Source organism: Teleopsis dalmanni, unplaced genomic scaffold (genome assembly GCF_002237135.1).
Source record: "Teleopsis dalmanni isolate 2A unplaced genomic scaffold, ASM223713v2 unscaffolded_contig_0492, whole genome shotgun sequence".
In the NCBI taxonomy this organism is placed as follows: domain Eukaryota; kingdom Metazoa; phylum Arthropoda; class Insecta; order Diptera; family Diopsidae; genus Teleopsis; species Teleopsis dalmanni.
The window spans coordinates 1-13,389 of NW_024031874.1; the positions used below are offsets into that span (position 1 = coordinate 1).

Below are 13,389 nucleotides of genomic sequence, written 5' to 3' on the forward strand. Positions count from 1 at the left end.
AAGCTCACTTGGAGCTGTCGAAATTTCATCCTTTTTTTTACTTTTATATTGCAAGCTTTAAAATTTAATTTTTTAGCAACGTACCCTATTATGTGTCTTAAAGACAAAAAATCAATATTTATATTCTTTGAATTGGAAAATGCCTTTGATATAATGCAACTTTCGGTGTCATTGCACTCTAGATCAGAGTAGGCTTCTACTACACAGTTACTAGACACCCTAGAGTTATTTTCATCGAGTTCTATCAAAGAAGAAAAAAGCACATCATCACTATGCACTTACATTTATTATCATAGTCGTCCTTTTTGTTCATTGTTTTCCTATTCCGAAAACAATGAGCATATTTAGAATTAGAATCAATTACCCATGCATACAATATTAAGAGTTTCGGTCATACTACATAGTTTTTAACAGAAATATAATATACATAATTATATTATTACTTATTGAGTTTTTTGTCACAATATACAAATTTTTGTGAACCTTTGACATTTTTGTATTAGTGAAAAAAATTTTATGGAAAAACTTGAACACATTTTTGGGTATCGCAGATTGAAGTGAAAAAAGTCATAAAAATAAGGGGGATTTTTGCAAATTTTCAATTTTAAAATTTTACTGTTAATAAAATGAAAATATGTTTTTATTTAAAAATAATAACAATATCCTAAGCTCTAAAAATATAAAACATGATAATTTTTCAATTAGTACATAAAAAATTATAAATTATTATAATTTCACTAAAATTTTCTAAATTTTTAAATAACTTACAATAATTACGAAATTAAATTAATTAATTATGCAAATATGATGGAGTTGAAGTTGAAAATAAAAATTTCGGTTTTACAGAAAATTCAAAAATGAATTAAAACTCATATTTAAGTTCATGTGACACAAAAATAACTCAAATATGTTTTCCCTGATTTCTACGACCGATTTTTGTGAAATTAGCAACACTTCATTTTTAAGATTTTTTGAGTGATGCACACTCTCCACTTATATCCTCTTCGATTATAAATATCACAGAATACATAGGCACACGTCGAACGTAACGAAGAGAAATTGCATTTAAAAAATTTATTTCTTATAACATTTTAGCACACGTATTGAATACATGTAATCTCACCACCAGTGAATACCTCTTAAATTATGGAAATCCCGCCCACTTCGATCGAAACTAAGAGAAATTGCTTTATGAACTCCATTTTTTATAACATTTTTGCCACACTCATTATATAAGTGCGATTACACCACACTTATTCCACTTTCACGCTCTTCATGCTGCCACATAATTTTTTTTCAATTATTTACTGTGCAAGTTTTTATTTAGGCAGATATATAAATACTCGTTAATAAATTTAAATATACATCACATATAATTAAATTATTTATTATTAAATTAAATGGGTGTAATTAAAAAATTCTACTTGATGTTGTCGTTATTATAGAAAACGAAAATTAAACATATATGATATTAATAAATATAACTCATTCACTATTGCGTGTAGCATAAAATTCACAAGAAAATTTATGCAAAAAAATTTTATACTGAAAAATAGAAATTATTAATTTTTATAATAATAATTTCGTGTTTGATATATCGAAAGTGTTATTACAATTTATTTTACTTATCTTCATAAATAAATAACTTGTGCAATTCAAGAAATATAACATTCCATAATTTATTTTATATATGTTGTTTTCCTTGGAAATTGTAGAAAATTATTCAAAATTAAATAAATTTGTAAACCATCGCAAGAAATACTAATTTTATTGCTTGCACTGATAATAGTACATTGTCTTCAAAATTTTATAGTGCGTTTATAGTGCGTTTTACACACCATATCGTTCGCTGTCAGCAATCGATGTCGTCGATTGCCATTACACTTCAAATTTGTCGACAATTTTTTAAACACGCCCCCAGCAAACAATACAAATATATTTCACTAATTAATATTAAAGCAATCGCTGAAATATCAACAGCAACTCCTATGTATGATTTTATAAGAAAAAATGGGTTTTAATATTTAGTTATATAATTTTAATTTTTATATAATATTTTATTTATGATTTTAAATCTTTTTTATGATATGTTTAGTAATTAAAAACTTTTCCGTAGATAGACAATAAAATTAATAGTTAAAATAAAAGATTCATTGTAATTTAATGTTTGGTAATTTACATATTTTTGTGAATACAAGATTATTAATATTATAAATTTTTTTCTAGATAGAAAATACAAATAATATTTAATATAAAAGATATAATTCATTCATAGTTGCAAAGCATCACCTCCTGACGATAAATCATCCGTGCATTTAAACGATGTTTACGCTTCTATTCCTTAATCCTTAAAATAAATGCAAATTTGCATGCCGACAAAATCCGATTGTATAAGAAAAAAGACGAGCGTGTTTGAGGAAATATCAACATTTTTGGATTTTCAAAATAATTTTTAAAATTTGAAATGCTACTATTTACACAATCAAATTTCGCATCTCATGAGAGAGTGAGAGAAATAATTCTCATGTGTATATACGCGCATAAAGGGATGAAAGCGAAGATATCACTTAAATGCATATTTGATTTTATTTTCTAGTTTATTTGTTGTTTTTTTCTGTATACATTTAATTTAATAATATGTAATACACTTTATACACTTCATTCAATGCTCAGAAGGTTATAGCTGGATAAATAAGTATAATAGAATAAATATGCTTATAATTTAATATTAAAAATGTAGCCGTGTAATACTTAAATACAGTTGTTATAAAACATATAAAAAACATACATATAGCTATGAAAAGTGCATAAATAATTGCGTTACATACACACTTAAATTCAGAACAATATTTTGCGTAATTATACGTTATTGTTAATTACACCCATTTAATTTAATAATACATAATTTAATTATATGTGATGTATATTTAAATTTATTAACGAGTATTTATATATCTGCCTAAATAAAAACTTGCACAGTAAATAATTGAAAAAAAATTATGTGGCAGCATGAAGAGCGTGAAAGTGGAATAAGTGTGGTGTAATCGCACTTATATAATGAGTGTGGCAAAAATGTTATAAAAAATGGAGTTCATAAAGCAATTTCTCTTAGTTTCGATCGAAGTGGGCAGAGTTTCCAAAATTAAACAGCTACTCTCTGTTTACATAGTGAACTATAATCGTTGCGCGCGTTAAAAAAAATATTATAATTTACAATAATAATAAACAATAATTTTAAAAATAAATATTTTAATTTTTATAAATTTATATAAATCTTGTGTTATTGGCACCGTAAGTACTTAATTTTAATTATATACAGTGAATTTTAATTTTGTTGGATTATATTATCGTATGGCGCATATGTTAAAATAAGAAATGTGAGGTGCAAAACACATGACTTTAATAAATTTGTCTAATTTGTGTTTTAAAAAAATGTTGAGGTTTTTTTAACCCGCCGTCCTGCGCGTAACGTTTTAGTAACACAGTCAGTCGCGTGGGGTTGTTTAGAACCCCATTGTAAAAGTTTATTTATCAACAAAATTTTTTGAAAAAATATATACTTTTTGATGCTAATATTTAGTTTCGTACGTCAACAAATAAAAAAACATTGATTTATTTCAATAATATAATTTTTAATATCATAAGTTATTTTCATAAAACTTGTATTAAATTTTCTTGTTTTTTTGGAGTCTTTTAGTATACTTATCATTAAATACAAAACGAAAATAATTTTCTTTTTTATTTTAATGAATTTTTAATTACTAATAAGTGAAAAAACTGTAATAAAAGAAAAAAGTAAGATGTTCGATAGTTAAATAAAAAATTTTACAGCTCGAAATTGCATGTTTTTAATTTGCGCAATCTTTGCAAATTGTTGCGCAGTGTCTTGGACAGAGAGCCTTTTTGCAACCAACACATATTTTTGTGTATTTTCTATACTGTGTGAAGATTTATGTAGTCCAGCAATATAGAGTATGCCAATTAAAGCTTTCATTTCGATAGTGTTAGTTTCACTCGCATCACGACTCCTCTTGTGAGACTATTTTAATTTTTTGATTCGTGAAATTAACAATATTGTGTATCCAATGATTAGAAAATATGAGATTCCATGTTTCAAAGATAGTTTTAGCTTCATTACATGTTGCTTTAGGCCCTGGGAGATGAGATATAATGTTGCATTGACGTGTTCGAACAGCTTTACGTGGGGAATCTTTTTTCCATTTATAAGCAAATGATTTATTTTACTATTTTGTTTGATCGATAGTATTTAATTCTAGAGATATACAACTGTGAAAGAGGAATGTCATCATCACGACTTGGTGTTATATTTTCTGTTGTATTAGAATCACATTCTTGTTCTGTTTCAGAATTATGTTCACAAATTTCAACGTGATCAATTTCAATTTCACTTTCTATAAAAAATATATATGTCTAGCAAATCACTTTATCAAAATTAGAATAAAAATTCTTTCTACCGCTACTTCTATTAGAGTTGTCTATTATTTCAATGTCGCAGTCCTCATTTAGACATCTCAAAATACGACCTTCTTGAACTAGATTCATTTCTTTGCAAAAAAAATTTTGTAACATAATAAGTCGCGTGGGGTCAAAAAGCACCCAACAAAACAAAAAACACCTGTTATTCATAACTGCTGATCATAAACTGAATAAAACTCAATGGAATAAAACTCATAACTGCTGATCATAAACTGAATAAAACTCATTGGAATTATGTCGTTTCATAATCAATCAATCATAATTCTTCAATGATTTGCAATGTGAAATTATTTTTTCTACATATGGATGTACTTTTTTACGTGCAGTTATTATATCCATGTTTTTATATTTCTGTATATGTGTATTATTTTCTTTTGAATAGTTATTATATCTTTATTATATTTTTATATATTTTAATATACTTTGTATATTCTTTTATAATTTTATTTTTTTATTTTTTATTTTTTATGTTTTTATATATTATACATTTTGTATTTTATTTTGTTCTGCTTATTATTTTTTTGTGTTTTTCTAATTCATATTTTGTTATATTTGTTTATTTATAAATATTTGTTTTATATTATACATTTCGTATCTTATTTTGTTTTGCTTATTTTTTGTTTTTTTATATTTCATATGTTGTATTCGTTTTTTATATATAGATTTAATTTTATAAATTAAATAAAATATTTTATTTAATATTTTGTTTATTTTCTATTACATATTGTTGTATTTGTTTTTAAAAGTTTTTATATACATTTTTATTTTTATACGACATTTTTTACATATAGGTATATACGACAATACTTAGATACAATTGACCTTATATTTTCAATCCATTCTGATGAGTCTTGGTAGTTTCCAGATGAAACGCGTCAGTGAAAACTGATAGTTGACATTTCTGTTGGTTTTTCTTACCAATATAAAAATTGCTTCACGCCTTTTCATTTTTTACTGACAAAGAGACTGACACAATTTTACTTATCTCACCTGTTCTTTTATATATTTTATGTTTATTTTAAATTTTTTATTTTTAATTTTATTATTTACATTATTTACTAATTTATTTTAAAACAAGTTTTAAATTTTTATTTTTATTTTAGATTTTTTAATATTTTCTTTATCTTTATAAATCAGATTATTTACCAAACTATCTAAAATAGGTTCTTACTTAGATTATTTACTAATTCGGAAAACAAGTTCTTTTAATTAATTTGTAATGGTAATTTTAAAATTTAAAATTTAATTTTGTAATTTTATAATTTATTTTTTATTTATTATTTTTTAGGTTTTAATTATTATAATAGCTTTTTAATTGTGATTTTATTTCTATATTTTCGTATTTCCATATTGTTATATTACTGTTGGAGATTGTTGGTCGCACAGCACAAATCCGCAGACCACCAAAGCACCAATTCTTGTACCACAATATAACAAAATTTGTTATATTCAACAAAATATATACAACAAAATTTAGGGTTTATTATTTCAACAAACTTCAAAATAATTATTTTACACAACGATTTATGTTCAAAACTAATTCATTTATTAATAAGCATTTATTCAACAATGCAAGCAACTATAGGTATATGTCAAATAAAAAATGAATAAACACCACCGATTGGGCATCCGAACATGCAGCGATCTTAAACGCGACTGATTTAAAGTGAAATTGTATAATATATAAAAGCACATCAAGAGAGCGATGCGTTTATTATATTGATTTCCTACAACATGCTCCGCCCGTTGAAAGAACCCTTTCAAAACGTTCAATCGGTAGGTAGTGGTGCAATTTTGTGGATAGGCCGACGAAGCACACCCTGGTTAGTGCGAATATCCACTACACGAATCCTTTCATCTTTCCCTGTTATAGTTCCCACAATTCTGCCCAGTTGCGTGTTGTGGAGGAAGATTGTCATTGTGAATAATTACCAAACGACCAACAGTTATTATGATATTAGCTTCAGGTTTAAGCCATTTGGATCTAAGCTGCAAAGTGTGTAAATAGTCACGCCGCCACATTTCCCAAAACTGCTGTTTTAAGTACGTAACACGTTGCCAACGTGATAATTATGATATGTTGTATGTACTGTATAATTTCTTTCAGGGATTATCGGCCGGGAATTTAAAATCGCTTCAGCTTCAATAATCACGGTTTGTAATTCTTCGTAAGTTAGGCTAGATTGCGCCAAATTTTTTAATAATAATGTTTTGAGAGATTTCACCGACGCCTCCCAAAGTCCACCAAAATGAGGTGCTCTTGGCGGAATGAACTTAAACTCAAATCCAGTATTGTTGCTGTACTCTAGCATTTCTCTAAGCCCTTGCTGACTGAAAAATTGTTCTTTAAATTTATTTAATAGTGACTGCGCACCAGTGAAATTTGTTGCATTGTCACAATAAATGCGCTGCGGCAGTCCACGACGTGCTATGAATCGTTTTAGGCCTAGAATGAAATTATTGGTGGATAAATCTGATATTAATTCAGTGTGAACTGCTTTTTTCGAAAAGCAAACAAAAATTGCTATATAAGTTTTATATGGGACTTTACTACGAATACGATACGTTGTATAAAATGGTCCACATAAATCAACTCCTGATATTAGAAAAGGTCGGTTCACAATTAATCGATCCGCTGGCAGCGAGCCCATAATTTGTTGTAACAGTTTCGGTTTATAGTGGAAACAGTGAACGCAGTTACGCACTACCTTTCGAACTACTTTCCGAGCATTAATTATCCACACTTGAGATCGTATTATACTAATTAAAACCTTAGGGCCAACGTGCATATGTTTACGATGTAAGTATTCCACAAAAATTTGAGAAAACCGATGATCACGTGGCAGTAAAGCTGGAAATTTTGCATCAAAACCTATTGGTGCATTGGTCAATCGTCCTCCTACTCGAATTATATTAAATGTTCCGTTTACAGTGACCATTTTATCTAAAAAGGGGTTCAGTTTTTGCAAGTCTGAATTCAGGATTTTACCCGATTGAAACGATGATATTACTCTGTGATATGTACAATGTTGAAGGTGTGATATAATACGCAAAAATGATTCCTGAAATTCATGTACTGTAATTGGACTCACATCGTTTATGGTTTGATTTTTGTTTATTGGTACTTTGTTAAAGACTCGAAGGATATATGATATTATTCGAACAATACCACGAAATGAGGAAAAATCGTTAATAATTTTATTGAATATATGTTCATCGATACCACTGTTGCTACATTTCAAGACTGTAGGTTTCCGTTGTTCAAGGCCTTTTGTTCGAAGTTCAGTTGTCGATGTTTCTTTTGGCCATTCTGCTAATTCAAGCGACAAAAACTTTGGTCCACAAAGCCAAATCAAATCCCTCAGTTCGCTTGCTCGACAGTCTCGAGATACTATGTCAGCTGGGTTTTGTTTACTTCGGACGTGACCTCACGTAATGCCGCGCGAATAGTCTTGCAGTTCAGAAACACGGTTAGCTACAAAACAATTTAAAGTTGACGAATGCATCTTCATCCAATGTAACACAATTTTAGAATCTGTCCAAAAAAAGATTTCATTAATAAATGGTAATACTTTAGGTTTTATTTTGTTCCAAGTTTTACAAAGAAGTACGACAGCGCATAATTCTAAACGAGGCAGCGATACTGCTTTGATAGGCGCAACCTTTGATTTCGATATTAACAATGAGGATTTGTAAACGCCATTATGCTTTGACCGAATATATATACAACATCCGAATGCTCGTTGAGAAGCATCGGCAAATCCGTGGACCTGACTGTAGCAAGCTGATGATGTTAAAACATATCTTGGCACTTCAATGTGGTTAAGATATTCCAAATCAGATTGAATTTGTATCCATGATTGGTTTAAAAAAAAATATAAAAATATAAAACATGATAATTTTTCAATTAGTACATAAAAAATTATAAATTATTATAATTTCACTAAAATTTTCTAAATTTTTAAATAACTTACAATAATTACGAAATTAAATTAATTAATTATGCAAATATGATGGAGTTGAAGTTGAAAATAAAAATTTCGGTTTTACAGAAAATTCAAAAATGAATTAAAACTCATATTTAAGTTCATGTGACACAAAAATAACTCAAATATGTTTTCCCTGATTTCTACGACCGATTTTTGTGAAATTAGCAACACTTCATTTTTAAGATTTTTTGAGTGATGCACACTCTCCACTTATATCCTCTTCGATTATAAATATCACAGAATACATAGGCACACGTCGAACGTAACGAAGAGAAATTGCATTTAAAAAATTTATTTCTTATAACATTTTAGCACACGTATTGAATACATGTAATCTCACCACCAGTGAATACCTCTTAAATTATGGAAATCCCGCCCACTTCGATCGAAACTAAGAGAAATTGCTTTATGAACTCCATTTTTTATAACATTTTTGCCACACTCATTATATAAGTGCGATTACACCACACTTATTCCACTTTCACGCTCTTCATGCTGCCACATAATTTTTTTTCAATTATTTACTGTGCAAGTTTTTATTTAGGCAGATATATAAATACTCGTTAATAAATTTAAATATACATCACATATAATTAAATTATTTATTATTAAATTAAATGGGTGTAATTAAAAAATTCTACTTGATGTTGTCGTTATTATAGAAAACGAAAATTAAACATATATGATATTAATAAATATAACTCATTCACTATTGCGTGTAGCATAAAATTCACAAGAAAATTTATGCAAAAAAATTTTATACTGAAAAATAGAAATTATTAATTTTTATAATAATAATTTCGTGTTTGATATATCGAAAGTGTTATTACAATTTATTTTACTTATCTTCATAAATAAATAACTTGTGCAATTCAAGAAATATAACATTCCATAATTTATTTTATATATGTTGTTTTCCTTGGAAATTGTAGAAAATTATTCAAAATTAAATAAATTTGTAAACCATCGCAAGAAATACTAATTTTATTGCTTGCACTGATAATAGTACATTGTCTTCAAAATTTTATAGTGCGTTTATAGTGCGTTTTACACACCATATCGTTCGCTGTCAGCAATCGATGTCGTCGATTGCCATTACACTTCAAATTTGTCGACAATTTTTTAAACACGCCCCCAGCAAACAATACAAATATATTTCACTAATTAATATTAAAGCAATCGCTGAAATATCAACAGCAACTCCTATGTATGATTTTATAAGAAAAAATGGGTTTTAATATTTAGTTATATAATTTTAATTTTTATATAATATTTTATTTATGATTTTAAATCTTTTTTATGATATGTTTAGTAATTAAAAACTTTTCCGTAGATAGACAATAAAATTAATAGTTAAAATAAAAGATTCATTGTAATTTAATGTTTGGTAATTTACATATTTTTGTGAATACAAGATTATTAATATTATAAATTTTTTTCTAGATAGAAAATACAAATAATATTTAATATAAAAGATATAATTCATTCATAGTTGCAAAGCATCACCTCCTGACGATAAATCATCCGTGCATTTAAACGATGTTTACGCTTCTATTCCTTAATCCTTAAAATAAATGCAAATTTGCATGCCGACAAAATCCGATTGTATAAGAAAAAAGACGAGCGTGTTTGAGGAAATATCAACATTTTTGGATTTTCAAAATAATTTTTAAAATTTGAAATGCTACTATTTACACAATCAAATTTCGCATCTCATGAGAGAGTGAGAGAAATAATTCTCATGTGTATATACGCGCATAAAGGGATGAAAGCGAAGATATCACTTAAATGCATATTTGATTTTATTTTCTAGTTTATTTGTTGTTTTTTTCTGTATACATTTAATTTAATAATATGTAATACACTTTATACACTTCATTCAATGCTCAGAAGGTTATAGCTGGATAAATAAGTATAATAGAATAAATATGCTTATAATTTAATATTAAAAATGTAGCCGTGTAATACTTAAATACAGTTGTTATAAAACATATAAAAAACATACATATAGCTATGAAAAGTGCATAAATAATTGCGTTACATACACACTTAAATTCAGAACAATATTTTGCGTAATTATACGTTATTGTTAATTACACCCATTTAATTTAATAATACATAATTTAATTATATGTGATGTATATTTAAATTTATTAACGAGTATTTATATATCTGCCTAAATAAAAACTTGCACAGTAAATAATTGAAAAAAAATTATGTGGCAGCATGAAGAGCGTGAAAGTGGAATAAGTGTGGTGTAATCGCACTTATATAATGAGTGTGGCAAAAATGTTATAAAAAATGGAGTTCATAAAGCAATTTCTCTTAGTTTCGATCGAAGTGGGCAGAGTTTCCAAAATTAAACAGCTACTCTCTGTTTACATAGTGAACTATAATCGTTGCGCGCGTTAAAAAAAATATTATAATTTACAATAATAATAAACAATAATTTTAAAAATAAATATTTTAATTTTTATAAATTTATATAAATCTTGTGTTATTGGCACCGTAAGTACTTAATTTTAATTATATACAGTGAATTTTAATTTTGTTGGATTATATTATCGTATGGCGCATATGTTAAAATAAGAAATGTGAGGTGCAAAACACATGACTTTAATAAATTTGTCTAATTTGTGTTTTAAAAAAATGTTGAGGTTTTTTTAACCCGCCGTCCTGCGCGTAACGTTTTAGTAACACAGTCAGTCGCGTGGGGTTGTTTAGAACCCCATTGTAAAAGTTTATTTATCAACAAAATTTTTTGAAAAAATATATACTTTTTGATGCTAATATTTAGTTTCGTACGTCAACAAATAAAAAAACATTGATTTATTTCAATAATATAATTTTTAATATCATAAGTTATTTTCATAAAACTTGTATTAAATTTTCTTGTTTTTTTGGAGTCTTTTAGTATACTTATCATTAAATACAAAACGAAAATAATTTTCTTTTTTATTTTAATGAATTTTTAATTACTAATAAGTGAAAAAACTGTAATAAAAGAAAAAAGTAAGATGTTCGATAGTTAAATAAAAAATTTTACAGCTCGAAATTGCATGTTTTTAATTTGCGCAATCTTTGCAAATTGTTGCGCAGTGTCTTGGACAGAGAGCCTTTTTGCAACCAACACATATTTTTGTGTATTTTCTATACTGTGTGAAGATTTATGTAGTCCAGCAATATAGAGTATGCCAATTAAAGCTTTCATTTCGATAGTGTTAGTTTCACTCGCATCACGACTCCTCTTGTGAGACTATTTTAATTTTTTGATTCGTGAAATTAACAATATTGTGTATCCAATGATTAGAAAATATGAGATTCCATGTTTCAAAGATAGTTTTAGCTTCATTACATGTTGCTTTAGGCCCTGGGAGATGAGATATAATGTTGCATTGACGTGTTCGAACAGCTTTACGTGGGGAATCTTTTTTCCATTTATAAGCAAATGATTTATTTTACTATTTTGTTTGATCGATAGTATTTAATTCTAGAGATATACAACTGTGAAAGAGGAATGTCATCATCACGACTTGGTGTTATATTTTCTGTTGTATTAGAATCACATTCTTGTTCTGTTTCAGAATTATGTTCACAAATTTCAACGTGATCAATTTCAATTTCACTTTCTATAAAAAATATATATGTCTAGCAAATCACTTTATCAAAATTAGAATAAAAATTCTTTCTACCGCTACTTCTATTAGAGTTGTCTATTATTTCAATGTCGCAGTCCTCATTTAGACATCTCAAAATACGACCTTCTTGAACTAGATTCATTTCTTTGCAAAAAAAATTTTGTAACATAATAAGTCGCGTGGGGTCAAAAAGCACCCAACAAAACAAAAAACACCTGTTATTCATAACTGCTGATCATAAACTGAATAAAACTCAATGGAATAAAACTCATAACTGCTGATCATAAACTGAATAAAACTCATTGGAATTATGTCGTTTCATAATCAATCAATCATAATTCTTCAATGATTTGCAATGTGAAATTATTTTTTCTACATATGGATGTACTTTTTTACGTGCAGTTATTATATCCATGTTTTTATATTTCTGTATATGTGTATTATTTTCTTTTGAATAGTTATTATATCTTTATTATATTTTTATATATTTTAATATACTTTGTATATTCTTTTATAATTTTATTTTTTTATTTTTTATTTTTTATGTTTTTATATATTATACATTTTGTATTTTATTTTGTTCTGCTTATTATTTTTTTGTGTTTTTCTAATTCATATTTTGTTATATTTGTTTATTTATAAATATTTGTTTTATATTATACATTTCGTATCTTATTTTGTTTTGCTTATTTTTTGTTTTTTTATATTTCATATGTTGTATTCGTTTTTTATATATAGATTTAATTTTATAAATTAAATAAAATATTTTATTTAATATTTTGTTTATTTTCTATTACATATTGTTGTATTTGTTTTTAAAAGTTTTTATATACATTTTTATTTTTATACGACATTTTTTACATATAGGTATATACGACAATACTTAGATACAATTGACCTTATATTTTCAATCCATTCTGATGAGTCTTGGTAGTTTCCAGATGAAACGCGTCAGTGAAAACTGATAGTTGACATTTCTGTTGGTTTTTCTTACCAATATAAAAATTGCTTCACGCCTTTTCATTTTTTACTGACAAAGAGACTGACACAATTTTACTTATCTCACCTGTTCTTTTATATATTTTATGTTTATTTTAAATTTTTTATTTTTAATTTTATTATTTACATTATTTACTAATTTATTTTAAAACAAGTTTTAAATTTTTATTTTTATTTTAGATTTTTTAATATTTTCTTTATCTTTATAAATCAGATTATTTACCAAACTATCTAAAATAGGTTCTTACTTAGATTATTTACTAATT

The 13,389-nt window shown here is 26.4% G+C and overlaps 1 protein-coding gene across 1 annotated transcript; it reads right to left on the reverse strand.

Moving 5' to 3' along the window:
* Positions 1–6,536: 6,536 nt before the first annotated feature.
* Positions 6,537–7,436, reverse strand: LOC119663506. The gene has a single exon (XM_038073112.1). It carries the CDS (start codon positions 7,434–7,436, stop codon positions 6,537–6,539), a length of 900 nt encoding a protein of 299 aa, XP_037929040.1.
* Between the last annotated feature and the right edge of the window lie 5,953 nt (positions 7,437–13,389).